Source organism: Pteropus medius, unplaced genomic scaffold (assembly GCF_902729225.1).
Source record: "Pteropus medius unplaced genomic scaffold, Ma_sr-lr_union100, whole genome shotgun sequence".
NCBI lineage: Eukaryota > Metazoa > Chordata > Mammalia > Chiroptera > Pteropodidae > Pteropus > Pteropus medius.
Window position 1 is genome coordinate 625,301 of NW_024349519.1, and position 17,262 is coordinate 642,562.

The window sequence follows — 17,262 nt, forward strand, 5'->3', positions numbered from 1 at the left end:
TGCCACCCCTTTCTATCTGGTAAATTTCTATTCACACGTTAAGTTCCAGCTCAGATATCAAGTCTCTGTAGGCTTTTCTAACACTCCCACCTCCCAGATAGGATTAAATGCTTCCTCATCTGTGCTTCTAAAGCACTTTACACAATTTGGTCCTAGTACTTATTTTATTGTATTACTATAGGTATCTAAAAGGCAAAGGCTAATACAATCAGTAAGTGCTCCTGACCTGGAGGGATTTTGGGGAGGTTTAAATGGGATAATATATATACGGTTACTATTTCCTTTCTTCATCGCTTTCCTAATAATAGTAATAGAATCTCTATTACAATTTACAAAGTATAAACTTTGTATTCCATACAATCTCTTATCGGGAATAAACCTGTGAGGTAGGGATGGTACTATTATTTCTGTTTTATAGTTGTAGAAAGTACAGAAGGGGGGAAAAGTGATAATGCAGATGGTTTAGTGGTATGCTTGCTACACAAAAGTGCTCTATCGGTATTTGTTTAAATGGAATCAAGTTTTCTAGCTATAAAATCTGTGATCTTTTTAGTAAACCACACTGCTGCTTCTAAGCTGTAGCCAGTATTTTTTCAAATGACAGTAGCCAGTCATTATTGAGTAATAAATTCAATGATGTAGGGACAACCAACACGGGAGGGGAAAAGAGATTAGAAAAGTTCAGAGTACATTCTATGTAGTAAAGATAAGTGTTCTGTGATACTTGGTTGTACTGTAAAATATATTTCTCACCATGGGTCTAGTTGAAAAGAAAGGATGAAAGTCCCATGCTAGCACAATGCCAAGTTCTAATTGAATGTTCATTAAATGGGATAATAGCACTTTCATTTTGTGTTTATTTTTGTTTACCTGAGCTGTCTTCTCCATTAGTGGCTACTGAAAAGCAGAGATCATATTATCTTTATTTTTCTGATTCCTAGTTGACTGCTTGTTACAAATTTGGTGCTCTTAATAAATGGGTATCAAATTAAATCCTGGATGAATGAATGCATCAGTGAAGGCATTATAAGTCAGTAAATATGGTTGCAAGTAACTGCTGTTCTGTCTCCTTCCACATTTCTCTCTAATTCAACAGCAAGACCCAACACTGTTAAGTTGATAGTTTGTCAAAGCCTTGTCCCCCTGCCTAGGGGACACAATGAGCCAAGAATTTGTATCAAGAAGTATCATTTGCCCTCAGTCAACATGGTATTCTGAATGGCTTCAGGAAAGGGCTCCGGGGGTGGGGTGAGAGAACAAACTAGAACTGTTGACCTTAGTCAAAATGGCTACCTTTGGCTTCTCTATGACAATGCGCATGCGTGGTCCTGTCCTCGCCACTCCTCCCTCCCGTGGCCCTGATGCGCGTGCGTCGCAGCTAGAGGGACAGCGCGGGAGGAATAAATTTCCCTGTGATTGGTCAGTGCAGGATTTCAAACTTGAGCTGGAGGCGCGGAGCTTCTCTGCTGTTGGGTGCGGCGCGAGGGAAGCGGAAGGCCGCCCAGGTGGGTCCTGGCGAACCCGACTAAGTGGGTTCTGGGGGGCTGCGAGTAAGAAGTTCGTTTGGTGTTGGGTTTGTGCTGGGAGGGAGAGCGTCGGAAGTGGTGAGCCGTAGCCGCCGCGGGGGTCGGGAGGAAGGCGGCACCCACTGCCCCTCCACGGGGGCTCCCTCCGGGCCAGAAGCCGGAGCGGCCTGAATGGTGGTGGCAGGAGAGATGGGGGACTTCTTGGCGCCGTGTTTTGTAGAAAGCCGGGGCGTCTTTTTGAGATGGTGGCTTAAACAGAGAAGGAGCCACCTCAAAGAAGTGGCTTTCACCTAGATAGAGTTTGGAAGTTGGGGGGTAACACTCCACCCTTTTCTGGGGAACAGGGCTTTTTCAAAGGGAAGAACCCTGGTGTTTGAGAGACTGCAGCGGCTGGAAGTGGAACCCCTTTACCTTATGGGCTGTGTGTGTCCAGGTAGGCTGGCCGAGGCAATGACATGTTGCCCTTCCCATCCTACTTCTTAGTCTTAATAACTACGAGGCTGTACTTTTACACTTTCCCGTATATTTCTCGTCATAGGATTTCGTTCGTAGGCAGAGGGTGTATATAGATAGAAACGTGAGGTGAGTGGAAAGATAAGCCTTTTTTTTTTTTTTTTTAAGAAATGTCATTATCATTCTCTTGAATGTGTGGGGTGAGTGTTTTGAGAAGGCGCTTTTCCTATAGCGTAATCACTCAGCAAGTATTTAAGTGCAAAATGTAAAAGACAATCTTATTTGGCTTTAAAGGAGCTTGCAGTTTATTTGGGAGTGATAGAACTTTAAAAAGGATAACTGATTGTGGTGAATCTAGTCAGCCTTTACACAGTTGAGAGTACTGTACATTAGTACAGCCCTTTCAGAAAATATTTGGCAATATTTGTCAAGAGCCATAAGAGGTTTTTACCTTCTGATCTAGTAATCCCAGCCTTGGAAATCTATTTCAAGAATCACGGCCACCTGAAGAGAACCACTGTCCTCAGTGATGTCCATTCATTCAATGAATATTTATTACTCATTTGCTTAGTGTCAAGCACTGTTCTGGATACCAGGGTCTCATTAATGAACAAAACAGACAAAAATCTCAGCTTTCTTAGAACTTAAACTATTGGGGAGACAGACAATAAACAAAATAAGCAAGTTAATATGTAAGTATGTTAGACGGAGATAAGTGTTTTGGAGCAAAATAAAGCAGAGAAGTGTTGGGGGAAAGGCTGCGGTGTAAAATAGGTGGCTAGGAAAGACTTCACTGAGAAAAGACGTTTGAATAAATACTTGAAGGAGATGAGAGAGTGACTGTGCAAGAGGTTCCAGGCAGATGTAACTGAAAAACTGGAAATTACCTAAATGTCCAAAGAAGAGAATAGTTAAATAATTGTCATCAACTTTTTGGAACTTAATGGAAACATGATAGAAAAACAGCACAAAATTATATATAATCTATTATTGCAATTCTGTGAAATAAACAAGTGCATACTAGACAAAGATTACATAAGAAGGTGCATATAGTTTAGGGTGATGAGGATTTAGTTTTACTATTAAAGAAAACCCTTAATTTTTTTGAACATTGAAAATTAACTATATGAGGCAGTGTTTTATATTTGCCAAGTAAATGTTGTAGATAATAAAGAAGAGATCGTTTTGGACTGAAATGGTTAAGGAATGCTTCAGTGAATTGGTTAAGACTTACACTAGATGTTGAATGGAACACTTCGGAATGGGAATTCACAGAAGAAAAAAAGGAGAATTAATATACTGAACCAGTAATAATTTTCTGAAAAACAATAATTCAGCTCATCTTTTTTAGTTTTTATTCATGTTGGACTGAGGATGGTCTGTTTACTCTTTCTCCAGTTGATTTGCTCATAAGAACATTTGGTTTCAAGGTATTCCTTCTGCCTGCCAGTTGTATTGAGACTTGATGTGGTGAAACAGAAGCTGGACATTTGGGAAGAAAAATTGTTCTGAGATGCTTTCATATAAAAGAATCCTATAGTATTGGGATTATCTTAGGGAATGATTTTCCTTGGCAGCAGAGAATCTATGTTGTTGATTTCTTGGGGATCTCCAGATTTAGTAATGTTCGTGAGAATGTTGTTCATTAAAACTCTTCCTGAAAAATTCAGGCAGCCTTCCATTGCTTTGTCTTACAATATTTAACACCCTTGATGCATCTAAACAACATGATATATAGGTCTCTTAATAATATTGTTTGTAGGTGGAGGAAGAAGAGGATAGAGACTTCCCACAGGATACTCTGCAGTTAAGATCTGTAGTAGTCTGTTATTCTAAAGGACGATGTCTGTCTCTTGGCTGGGTATTGAAATTAAATTGGGGACTCAAGCAATCACATCAAGCTGCGACTCTTTCCCGGTGATGCAGAATTGCTCCCTTAGGGATACTCACAGACTGGGAATCTGTAACATAGTGACTTCTCTACCTCTGGGGTTTCTCATCAATAACAGCTGAGATTTTCTAGCACCTTTTTGTTTAAAGTGCTCCGCAAACCGATTTCCTTGCTCCACACAGGGATCATTTCAGTTTTCCCGAAAGACAGCTGCCTCTGTAGTGAAAAGTGACAGCTGTTTTTATGGCTACAGAGCAATGTACTACAATATGACTTTGTTTTTGTTTCCTTTCACATTAGTGTATCTCCTAGCTATGGAGCTAAATAATGAAAGGGGAGAAATAAAGAAATATTCATGAGAGTGAAAATGTGACCCAGCAGGAAAATTAAGACCATTTTCAATTGACATTGAATAGGATGAGTAATTTTTAACTTTTTGAGTTACAATTTGGCTGAGATATCACAGTACTGATGCAGAAAGATATTTTTGTCATCTATGAATAATTCCTGAGAGTCACTTCTATAGAACGTTAATAAAGATGCCTGATGGTCCCCCAGCATATAAAGAAAAGAGGATTAAATTTTACTAGTGCCATTTTCAGATTACCTTAAGTAAACCTATGTTAGAAGAAAAACTAACTTCTCAGATGCTACAAGCCTCGTGTAGAAAAGCTTGCTTAAGAGCATAAACCTGGTCAAATTTTGCCATCTCCCCCATTCTTCTTGGTCTCGGTTCCAGCAATAATTTGGTAATCACTATTCCAGGGTGTAAGTAACTATCAGACCAAAGCAAAAACAAAAATTTTATACATACTAAAATAATACCTATATTTTTATAGTAGAGTTCAATTTATGCTTTATGAAACTTTTAACTACATTGATAATATTCTGTGAGGTAAGTAGGACAAGTATTATCGTTCTCATTTATAGATGAGTCTCAGAAATTAAGTGACTTACCATAGGTTATACGACTGGTAAATAGAAGAACTAAAACTGTCTCAGTCCTTCTTTTAGTACCTCCCCCCACCCCCACACACACCTGTTTTTTTTTTTTTTTTTTAAACGGTTGTTTTTGATTTTATCTATATTACACATTGATGTTTTAGTAGGATGGAAATTCTTTTGACGATAGAATCATGGATGTGTATGTGTGTTCTCTTCCTTTTATCAAGTATTTTTAAATATCGAGTGTTCGTATGTGTAATACAGTAGTGCCAAGTGTAAGGTTTCTCCTCAAATATACAGTTTACCTGGGACATAGGGTAGAAACATGGTAAAGTTAGAGTGCAAGATGTATATGTCTGAGTGCCAACTGAGGAAGGCAGTGGGAGAAAGGTCAGTTGAAATAAGTGATGATGACCCTCAAGTGATGAGATAGTAACATTCGTGAAAGAAGAATCCACAAGGTTTGGTGATTATATTTGTGGGACAGGAATTAACTTAACGTCATTCTGAGATTTAAAACTGAGTGACAGAGAGAATGATAAACATAAGGAAATCAAAATTGGGAGTCAGTAGGGTAGGTCAGTGGGAAGAATAGTTGATGTGTTGCTTCATGACAGGGATACATTCTGAGAAATGCATTGTTAGGTGATTTTGTCATTGTGTGAACATCGTAGAGTGCGCCATCATATTATACGCCTAGGCTATATGGTATATCCTATTGTTCCTAGGCTATAAGTCTGTACAGTATGTTACTGTATTGAATACTGTAGGCTGTTATAACAATAGTAAGTATTTGTGTATCTGAACATATCTAGACATAGAAAAGGTACAGTGAAAATATTGTATAAAAGATAATGCTACACCTGTGCAGGGCAGTTACCATTAATGGAGATTGCAGGACTGGAAGTTGCTCTGGGTGAGTCAGTGAGTGGTGAGTGAATGTGAGGGCCTGGGACATTACTGTACACTACTGTAGACTTTATATACACTGTACACTTAGGCTACACTAAATTTAGAAATTTCCTTCTTCAGTAATAATGTAACCTTAGTTTACTGTAACTTTTTTACTTTACATATATGAGGGGAAAGGATAGAACTATGTCCTTAAATCAAGCTCAACATCTGAGGCATCTCAAGCAAATTGAGAGTTCCAGGACTGGCGTTAGGAGAGAGGCTAGCGCTTGCGAGATAAATGGGTGATTCGTCTGCAGAGATCTAACGATTAAAGTGAGATAGTTTGATCTTTTCTTTAAGAGGTTGGAAGATTGAACTTTAGGCTTGTCTGGTGTTGAGAGAGAAGAATAGAGAAAACTCTATAGTCAAACTGTTTGTAAAACTCTAATCTGGAGACTGACAGTGTACCAGAGTTAGGATTATCTCTTTGCTGTTTTACAATACAGTACTGAGAGTTCAGTTAAACAACTGTCTCCTAGGTACTAGGCATCATATTAGGAGAACAATGTAGGTCAAGGTAGTTGTATGAGATAACGGTTACTATGATGAGTACGTGTCCCTAGGTAGGTTCTCTGCATCTTTAGACTTTTTGGGAATCAGGTTATATTTTCAAGAGAGTACCTCCCCTGAGCCCTTACTCTAGGGAGTAGTATGCACAAAGAACATGGGAAAGAAGAAGAATGGACTAGAGGAACTTGAGAAAATGTGAGGATTTCTTTTAAAAGAGCAAAAAGAATTAGGTTGTTGTATTGTCATTTAAGACATAAAAACTTTCTGAAAGGAAATTTTTAAAATGAGTTTTTAGTTCCCTAGTTGCACTGTGAAATTTTCCTTTTCCGCATTCTTGGACAGGTAGTTTTCCTATGTACTGAGCTCACTGTCTTATAGTCTCAGAATATACACATGAATGCCAAGATGATAGAAATCAGTGCCCCACATTAAAACTGATCAGTGGCTTTCATTTTTACTGAGAGCCAAAGGAAATCATCATTGGAATAAGCTACTGAATGCCCTGCTCCTGCTTCTGCCCTGTATCATTTGAGTATATTTGCCTGTTCTGTCATAGTGTTAGATCCATGGGCATCTCCATGACTTCCAAATCTCTTCTTGCCAGTTTTAATGCTATTATTTTAGTTTTGTTCTTAGTTTAGAGAAAGATTGTTGTAATAAATTTGTTGGTCTGGTTGCTTAGCAGCTTGCTACGATTTTGTAGCTTGGAACAGATACATTGCCGTTTGAAAATCTTGGTTTCCGGCCCTGATTCAGGTATATATTGCATCCAAGCTTGGAATTGAAAGCTTTTTTGCTATTAGGGCAATCATCATATAAGTACAAATGAATAATTCTGTAGCATTTAATAGAAAATATCTATATATTCCTTTGTCATTTGTGGTTTTTATTTTTTTCCCTGCTTGCCCTGATAGCATATGGTGCAATCTTATAAACATTGTAAAATCACTAAACCTTCATAAAAGAGTTCTTCAAATTTTATTTAGAGCATGAAATAAAGGCCTGGACTAGAATGTTGAAAAAGTGATTAAGCAAAACATAAGAATTCTTTAATGGTATTTCTGAAGACATTCAATTTTTAAATGAAACTTGATTTTTTATTTCATTTCCTTGATAGTTTTCATAACATCAGTTGATGTCTTTATTTCTTGACTGTTAAATGAAGATCTTATTTTCTCAAAATATTCTCAGTTTAAAGTATTCGAGGGTAGAACTGCTAGTGAGGACACAGTTTTTAATCTAATATCAGCAGGTCTTTGGGGGGAAATATGAAGCCTGAAACTCACTATACAGAACACAATAGCAAGTGATTTTTTTCCTTTGCCCTTCTAACTGTGAAGGTGGTGTATTGTCTCCTTGATGTCAGAATGTGGTACAACATAAGCCTTTTCCTATACTTAGTATAAATTTATTAGACTTAGTCCCTGCACGCAGTCCAGCAGAGATCCCTGCATTACAGAAATAATTTTTGTGTTGCTGAGCTGGCGATTTCTCCACTTAATCACTCGTGTGACGTCATCTGTGCTGATGGTAGGAAATGTGCTGACCATGTCCTGTGTTTTAAAGGGCAGAGGCAACAGGAGTACTAGCTAAAAATGAAATTAAAAAATAAACCTTTTAGGTTATGTTGAAGGTCTTCAAAGTCCAGAAGGATTAGAGTGGCAAAAATGTGATTAATCAATAGGCTCGACTAAGAACTACATTTTGTAGTTGGTCACCTAGTAATCAACTGACATGCTCTTTCCTAATTCCTTTCCTCTCAGCTCCATAGTGATTCAAGGGTGCAGGAAAAGAAGTAGGCAGGAAGTGGGTATTATATTCAGAGGTCTGAAATGCTGTTCTGATTTTCAAATGAGTGTTAAATATTCCAACTTTGTTTTTATAATAAGGATCACACAAAACATTAATTATTGGCTTGAGATTCTTATAATGGTAGCTACAAATGGAAGAATCCAGATGTTAGTCACTGATGACTCTAGTGGATTGCTACTGAATCTTTTGTCTGGGGGAGAAGGCAGGAACCCTAATGTATATTTGATTTCTTGGCAGAAAGATGGATACTACGATGCTGAACTTGCGGAATCTGTTTGAGCAGCTTGTACGCCGGGTGGAGATTCTCAGTGAAGGAAATGAACTTCGTAAGTCATTCTGAGCTGGCCTGTGTGAAGAAAGAAAACACATTTCAGATTTCGGTTTTCTACAAAGCTGAAGTGTGTTCCAATCTTAAAACTCTTTTTTAAAAAATAATTAAAAAATTTTTAAATTATAGTTGGCATACAATATATTAGTTTTTGTGTACAACATAGTGATTAGACATTTATATAACTTATGGAATGATCACCTTGATAAGCCTAGTACCCATCTGACACCATTACTGGTTTCACAATATTATTGACTATATTTCTTATGCTGTACTTTATATCCCCATTACTATTTTATAACTATCAATTTGTACTTAAACCTGTCCTTTTTCACCTACTTTCCCAGCCCGGCTCCCACCTGACAACCCTCAAAATGTTCTCTGTATCTGAATTTGTTTCTGTTTTGTTTATTTTGTTCATTAGATTCCAGTTATCAGTAAAATCATATGGCATTTGTCTTTCTCTGTCTGACTTACACTCAGCGCAATGCACTCTAGGTTCATCCATGTTGTTGCAGATAGCAAGATTTCATTCTTTAAAAAAATTTTTTATGGTTGTATAATATATGTATCACTGCTTTATCCACTCATCTATTGATGGACACCCAGATTCCCTCCATATCTTGGCTATTGTAAATAATGCAGCAGTGAACATATGGATGCACATGTCTCTTCAAAGTAGTATTTTGGGTTTCTTCAGATAAATACCCAGAAGTGGGATTACTGAGTCCTTCTTTGTCTCTTATTATAGCCTTTGTTTTAAAAGTCTTTTGTCTGATATAAGTATTGCGACCTCAGATTTTTGTTTGTTTGTTTCCATTTTTATGAAATATCTTTTTCCATCCCTTTACTACAAGAGTGAGTCTCTTGTAGGCAGCATAAGTAAAGGTCTTTTTTTCTTATCCATTCAGCCACCCTATCTTTTGATTGAAGCATTTAATCCTTTTACATTTGAAGTGATTGTTGATAAATATGTAGTTAGTGACTTTTTTTTATTCATACATTTGATCTTTTTCTTAAAGAAGTCCCTCTAACATTTATTGTATAATACTAGTTTAGTCTTGATGAACTCCTTTAGCTTTTGTCTGTGAAGCTCTTTATCTTTCCTTTAATTCTAAATGATAGCTTTGTTGGGTAGGGTAATTTTGGTTGTAGGTCCTCTTCATCACTTTGAATATTTCATGCCAATTCCTCTGACCTGCAAAGTTTCTGTTGAAAAATCAGCTGATAATCTTAGGGGAATTTCCTTGTAGGTAAATAATTGCTTTCCTCTTGGTGCTTTTAAGATTCTCTCTTTGTCTTTAACCTTTGGCATTTTAATTATGATATGGCTTGATGTGGGCCTCTTCTTTGGGATTCTCTGTGCTTCATGAGCTTGTATGTCTGTTTCCTTCACCAGGTTAGGGAAGTTTTCTGTCATTATTTCTTTAAATAGATTTTCAGTTCCTTGCTTTCTTCTCCTGGTACCTCTAGGATGTGAATGTTGGTAAGCTTGATATTGTCCCAGAGGCCCCTTAAACTATCCTCATTTTTTTGGATTCCTTTTTTCTTGTTGCTGTTCTGACTGGGCGTTTTCTGCTACCTTATCTTCTAAATCACTGATGCTATCCTCTGCTTCATCTAATCTGTTAATTCCTTCTAAAGTATTCTTCATTTTGGTTATAGTAGTCTTCATTTCTAACTGGCTATTTTTTATGTTTTCTATCTCTTTTTTTAAAGTTCTCACTCAGTTCATCTATTCTTCCCCTAAGTTCATTGAGCATCCTTATAACCAGTGTTTTTAACTCTGCATCTGGTAGATTGCTTGTCTCTATTTTGTTTAGTTCTTTTCCTGGAGCTTTGTTTTGTTCTTTCATTTGGGACATGTTTCTTTGTTTCCTCATTTTGGCTGCCTCCCAGTGTTTGTTTATATATGTTAGGTGGGGCTCCTAAGTTTCTTGGTGTTAGTAGAGTGGCCATACATAGTAGGTGTCCTTTGGGGACCAGTGGTGCAGTCTTCCCTGGTCACCTGGGACAAGTGCTCCAAGTGTGTCCCTTGTATAGGTTGTGTGTGCCCTCCTGTTGTAGTTAAGCCTTGGTTTCTGTTTGCACATCAATGAGAGGGATTCATTGGTTGTGAGGACTGGCTGGTGAGGGGCCAGCCCTATGAAGAAGGATTCACTTTAGCAGGGTTCTGGTGCCTGTCCTGTCTGCCCTTCAGGTATGTCATCCTCAGATGCTCCCTGGGTGGGTCTCCAGGTTGGGGGTAGAGGTGTGGTCAAAACGGGCCGCAGGGCGTGCCAGCCTCAGGGCCTCCTGGGAGAGTCCCTGCTGCAGGCAAAGTTCAGCAGCAGCCCGTGCACTGCCTGAGGCCACCTAGCAAGTGTCCCAAGAAATTTGCAGATAGCCGCCACATGTGCCAGCCTTGGAAGTACCTCAAGAGGCCAAGCCATGAACTAAGGCTGGCTGCCACTAGTGCTGGGCTTGGGACTGCTCAGCAAGAGGTATGGGGCACTTGGAGGCTAGATGCTGCTTGTTTCAGTTTTGTGACCCTTTGAGAGATTTTAAGAAAGTCTGCTGCACAGGCCATTTGAATTTAAAAGCTACTGGAGGCAGCTTGGGTGGGTCCACAAGTTGGGAGGGCCAGGGCATGAGGGAATCACCTGTGTAGGGTGACCTGTGTTAACCAGGTTGATGAAGACTCAGATATGGCAGCAGCCTGCGTCTGCATGCTGAAGGGGGAGGGCTCAATAAAAGGAACAATGGATTCTGCCTGCACTTCTGTCTGGGAGAAAGCTGCCTCTCTAGATCTAGCTATGAAGTCAGACAACTCAGTTTCTCCCGGTATGTCCCTGGTGCTTTCTGAGCAGCTGCCCCAGCGCTGGTGCTCAGAGCGAGTGAGTCCGTCAGCAAGTAAGTCCATGTGTGGGCTCTTTAAGAGGAATATCAGCAATTCCCACAGCCCTTCGTCTTACTCAGCTACAGTCTCCACTTGTTTTTCACAGCCAGGGGTAGTGAGGACTTTTTCTTCTGGCCCAGGAACCCTGGGCTTAGGAGCCCAGTGTGGCACTGGGACCCCTTGCACCTCCAGCAGGACCTCTGCAGCCGAGATTTCCTTCCCAATTTTCAACCACTGTGGTTGTGGGACCAGCCTGTTTATTGTCTCCGCCTCTCCTATCAGTCTCTAGGTGGCCCCTTCTGTATGTCCCTAGATGTAAGACTTCTGTTCAGTCAGATCTCAGGTATCTCCCAGTGATGGTTGTTCTGTAGTTTAGTTGCAGTTTTGATGTGGTTGTGAGAAGAGGCGAGTACAGTGTCTACCTACTACACCATCTTGATGAGAAGTCCTTAAAATTGTTTTTCATTTGGATTGCCTAAAAAGAAAGTGATGGTCACTTATCCGTGGTCAGAGCTTAATGACACTCATTCTAAATGGTCAGTTTTTTCTATACTTCTTAAACGGGTTTTATCTAGTCTTTTTTCATTATCAAGGTTCTCTTTCCACTAAATAGTTGGTGTTCGTTGCCAATTTCATTTTTGTACTATGAACTGTGAAAAATCTATTGAATTTCCAAGGATGTTGCTTTTTTCTTTAGTAGTTGTCTACATTTTTTTATCCTGGGCTTTTCCTGTGTTTTACAGAACATTTTCAGTTGAAGAAGAGAAAAATATCATAACTTTTTTTTTGAAGGAGGGACTATTCATCTGCTTTTATTTACTTCATATTTTGATGCTTTGTAATAAAGGATTGAGATTGGGCGGAGAGCTGGGGAGGAAAAGGAGGTGGTGATAAAATAGTCATTTAGGAAGTAGATTAGTAAGAAAGGAAGCTGGGGCTATTAGCAGTGACTTAAGTGATCTATGAGATTTATTCTTTACCAGCTTCTCTTTGTGTTGCTGTCCTCTGCTATTTCAGATTTTCATTAATACCTAATTTAATAAATGTTGCTCTTAAGTCAGCCTCATTGATATAAAAGTAATGAAGAACTATGTCTTAAAACTTAAAAAAATCCTACAGTACTTAGCATGGCACCTTGCTTATGCTATTCAATATTTCCTTTAATTTGATTGATGTTTTTAATAGCTCTTATCCACTTACAGGCCTTTCAAAACAATATTCTATTTTCTCTCTCTAATAGCTGTCTCATGACCCTATCATCTGGTACTAGCTCAGTAACCATGATGGCATACTAATTAGGCTTCTCTTTGAGGTCACATCATCTCAGAGGATGGATTACTTTGGAGTCTAGTGGGAAAAAGTATTGAATAAGAGATCTTAAAATTCAAGTTAATTCAGCAAATATTTAGTGAGAACCTATCACAGCCTCTGGCACACGTTGAGTTGAGGGAAAAGTATGAGTAAATGGCTTCATGGAGAAAAGTAGGGTTTGAGTTAAGCCTGAGATATAGAGTAGGATCCCAACAGATAGAAATGAAAGAGGACATTTAGGGTCAGGAGAACAGGAGGCAAAAGGGTGTGGAGTTTGAGGGGAATAGGAGTAAAGGGGAGTGACATAATGAGAGCTGTGCTTTTGGAACATTACCCTGGCAGAAGTGGAGGTTGCAATAGAGGTGGAGGCTGGGAGACTGATTAGCACATGATTGCCATTGCTCAGGAGAGAGGCCATAGGAGTCCTAACTAGAATGGTGGTTGTGAAGATGGAAATAAGGGGAAATGAGTGGAAGAGATTGTGAGAATAAGATCTCTAGGAGGAGGCAGCTGATTGGATGTGGGGACAGAGGAAGGAATCTGAGGTTTGGAGTCTCAGTAACTAGTGCTGGCTTTTAATGGTTATTTCTGTGTCTGTTTCTCTAGCTATAAAATAGAAATGTAAATGTCTTTATCTTTGTGAGAGTACCGTGAGGATTTAGGGATAAAATGAGATACTAGTTGTGAAAATACTTTGAAAGTAATTATGCCAAAAAAATACAAGATATTTATTTTTACAGATACCCTTATTTTATAAGCAAATTTATATCTTCCCATTTATTTCTGTTATAAAACAAAGGTACATTTACCTCCCTCTTCAAACCCCTAATTTGGAATATTGGCTTTTGGAGAACTAAAGTGGTTCAGTGTTTTCTAGACTCTAGAATTGCCTTTCTGCAACCACCCCAGTCTATCTTCTTTGACCTTGGGAATTGCTCCCATGCTCAGGTATCCCGACTCCTTATTCTTGAGTTTCATCATCATAATTTTATTCTTCTTTCTCCTTTGTATAGTCTTTTTTTTTTTTTTTTAAAGCTAAATCCAAGGTTACTGAAAGATCAGAGTGAGGGTTAATGTTCAAATAAAATGACTTTAATAGCCTGGGTATTTTGTTATCTTTGTTTTCCCCAGACTACATGATTTTTATCTCCTATTTTTATGTTATCATGAGTTGCCTGAACTTCTTTTGATGTTGTTGGTGTTCAAATTAGGAATAAATATAACAATATTTATCAGGTTCCTGTTGTATACCAACACCATGCTAGGTTTGTGCTATGCTATATACAGTAGGCAGTACTGAAGTATATGTGACATGTTGTCTGTCTTCAGTGAGATTATGGTTTTTAAATTTCAGAGACAGGATTATTTCTCATGAAACAAGATAATACAAATATCAAAATAATATGCTTTTGGGAAGTATAGAAAAATATAATGTAAGCAAATAGATTAGGAAAGGATTCATAGAGCAGATGGGACTAGAAAAATGGGTACATAAAGAAGAGTAGGTAGGGCATCATTCCATTTGGAGTGCATAGCTTGATCACAAGTAAGGGCAGAAATGAGTATGGGTCTGTTCTGGGGTCAGGGACAAACTGGGTTTGCTAGGGTATTGTGTAATGGTGGGAGGTAAGTTTGATTAGATGCGTAAGGTGGGCTTGGATGCTTGGGGTTTAAATTTGATCTGAACAGCAGTTCATTTGTTCAATGAATATTTAAGTGCTTTCTGTGTGCTAGGCAGAGTGCAAGGCACCGATGATAAAAGAGCAAAAGAGATACATATGGTCCTTGCCTGTAAGAAGCTTAGTGAGTCGTGGGGAAGACAAAGGAAAGAGCCTGTGCAAAGGCCTCAGGAGGAGTGAGCTGAGAAAACAAGATTTTTGGAACTGCTTCAGTCTGCTGAATTATGAACAAAATCCTGGTTTTTTTTTTGTTTTTTTTTTAATGAATTAAAGATTATCTTCAATTTGTTTTAAAGAAATTTTTCTCCTTTTTAAGTGCATTTTATAATTTAATATATACATAACTTTTAGGAGGTAATTTGAATTTAAGAAATCTTTTGACGTGAACTTCATGACTGGGACTAGTACCAGGTTGAATTGTGATTCATAAACTGGCAAAAAAAGGCCATGTTCGTTGTTCTCCAAGATCAATATTTTTCCTGGTCTAGGTCTAAAGTGCCTTTTTGACCCATCATAACAAACTTAATTCATAATAGAATTGTACAAGAAAAGTAATAACTTAGTCATGTATGCAAATGTCCTTCTGGTTTTGGTTTAACACTAAGCTGAACCACTAGTAATTTAATCATTTGCATTATTAAAATAGGAACTCCTTCCTTGAAGTGAACTGATACTTTGAGTTCCATCGTCCAGTTCAGTTAAACCTATAATATATGCCAGTTAGCAATGAACAGGGTTTAAAACCCAAATTTAATAAGACTTACCAAGAAGGAATATTCTAAAGAACAAACCAGCAAAATTAGGTCAAATGGAAATCCTTTCATTCTCATGTTTTGCAATTTCATAAAATATTTGAGAGTGTATATAGCACTATATTTAGAAACATTTAATTGACCACAGTGTGGAGCTAGAAAAGCTTTTAGACTGTATAGTTGAAAAGTGTGTTTCTTGTTCTTTATTTTTTGAAATTGAAATATTGCATACATTAGGAAAATACACAAATTATAAGTGCACTACTTGGTGAATTGCCAGAGTGAATATGGCTAAGAACTAGCTTTTGTTTTTAATTTTTTCCTTGTGAATCTATGATGTCTAAGTAGTTAAATCTGCAAAAATATATATTGTTCATGTTCTTTTTTTTTAAATTAAGGAGGAATAAAACTTAGAAATGTGTTCCAAACTGTTAACTAAACCAGCATATAATTTAAAACTATTTGAATTGTAATAATACACTTTGGGGGAGGGGGCTGATATTTCATTCATCTAAGATAACTAGGTCATAATATCCTGTTTTGCTAAAATTTTTTATTTGCTAAAAACTGAAGTTTCCTTATGTATAAGACTTGGTTTCTGTAGATTGAGTTGGTATCCTAATTTTAATTTGTAAGTTTTAAATTTAGTCATATTATTAAAATTGCTTTAAAGAGGCAATATATTGTTTCTGTGCTCTTAGGTTGAATTCAAATAGGAAAAGACCCTTAACTGCCTAAGAATCATTAGCCTTGTGTGAATTTGTCCTAGTTTCAGCTGGGTTTAAACTAGGTTAGTTTGACCAACAGCAGGTATATGCCTTGGAAACTTTTTTCATGATACTGGAGGAAAGTGATGCTTAGAGATAGATCGAGGTTAACTAGGAAGCAGTAAGGCATTGTAAAAGAATAATCTGCTGATAGCAGGTGATAAGAAAGAATGCCACCAGAGTTTTCATGCTTCGAGGTGCTGCCTTGGAAGTGATGCTGTCTTTGCAGACATTTGAAGAGAGTCCACATTCCGCTATCAGTGACTCATCCAGAGCTAGTATGATCTTCTCTTCCTGTGCCTTCCCAACTGGAATGTTTACATACCCTTCAGGGCAGTGTTAAACAGCAAAAGCAAATTGGCTCTTTACTTTCAAATCAATATTTGTATAATTATATAGCTGAATGGAATTGCAGGCCTAGACATCTGTAATATTAATCTACATCTACTGGAGCATATTACTGCAGTTACATTTGAATTTGCTGTTTAACGTCTCTCTGGCGCAGCAATGCGTGACTCTCAAGGAGGCTGTTTTTGTTTTATAGCTGTAACTGTCCTGGTGCGTGACAGCTGCCCCAAAGGTATCCCCCTTTGATTGCCTTCTGTTCAGGAGCTTTCAGTATTGGTGTTTCATCTGGAGCCAGGTGACTAATGAGTTACTTATTCCATAGCAGATGCCACTGGCTAAGCCAAAGTAAGTTAGCCTATTGAAACAGGAATTGCTCCCCACAAAACTCTCATCGAGGGTGCTGAACATATAGATATATATCCAGGATCTGCTCTTGGTTATTTTCAGTTGGATTTGCTCATAGTTTGGCTGGTTTCTTAATTATGTATTTAGAGTAAAACTAACCAGAGGACTCATTTATTAGAACATTTATACTCTGCTTGATGTTTGAATTATTAAAGTTTCCTCCTTTTTTTTTTTTAGAATTCATCCAGTTGGCAAAAGACTTTGAGGATTTCCGTAAAAAGTGGCAGAGAACAGACCACGAGCTGGGCAAATATAAGGATCTTTTGATGAAAGCAGAGACCGAGCGTAGCGCTCTGGATGTTAAGCTGAAGCATGCCCGCAATCAGGTGGATGTAGAGATCAAACGGAGACAGCGTGCAGAGGCTGACTGTGAAAAGCTGGTGTGTATTGTTTTCTGTGCTAAAACTGTGATGGTGGGGGAGGGGGAAGCATTATCTGATAATGTTTCCACTTGTCACATATACCCAGTTTCTTATTCCACGTTAAAGAACTAAAAGCAACCTGTCCATTGACAGCTTGTCCATGATTAGAGCTGAAATTGCAGCCTGGGAATCCTGTCCACCACAGGTTGAAATTTAAGTTGATTTTTGCGTTAGACTCAAAACTGTTACATAAAAGATAGATTTCAAATGAGAATTTAAAGGATTAAAATTGGGGGGAAGGGCAGGGAAATCCTATCATACTGTCATAAGACAATTGGCAG

At 38.1% G+C, this 17,262-nt stretch overlaps 1 protein-coding gene across 5 annotated transcripts in view; it reads left to right on the forward strand.

The window, feature by feature from the left end:
- The first annotated feature begins 1,356 nt into the window (after nucleotides 1-1,356).
- The window catches only part of RACGAP1 (Rac GTPase activating protein 1), a 28,114-nt gene continuing 12,208 nt past the window's right edge, over nucleotides 1,357-17,262 (forward strand). The window contains exons 1-3 of one of the 5 annotated variants that reach the window (XM_039882081.1): nucleotides 1,357-1,505; nucleotides 8,329-8,417; nucleotides 16,737-16,939. In XM_039882081.1, coding sequence (XP_039738015.1) covers nucleotides 8,333-8,417; nucleotides 16,737-16,939 — 288 coding nt within the window. In that variant the 5' untranslated portion in view covers nucleotides 1,357-1,505; nucleotides 8,329-8,332. Of the gene's footprint in view, nucleotides 1,558-1,944; nucleotides 1,960-8,328; nucleotides 8,490-16,736; nucleotides 16,940-17,262 lie in introns of those variants that run through there. The other 4 variants (XM_039882082.1, XM_039882083.1, XM_039882084.1 and 1 more) reach the window with 4 other exon arrangements.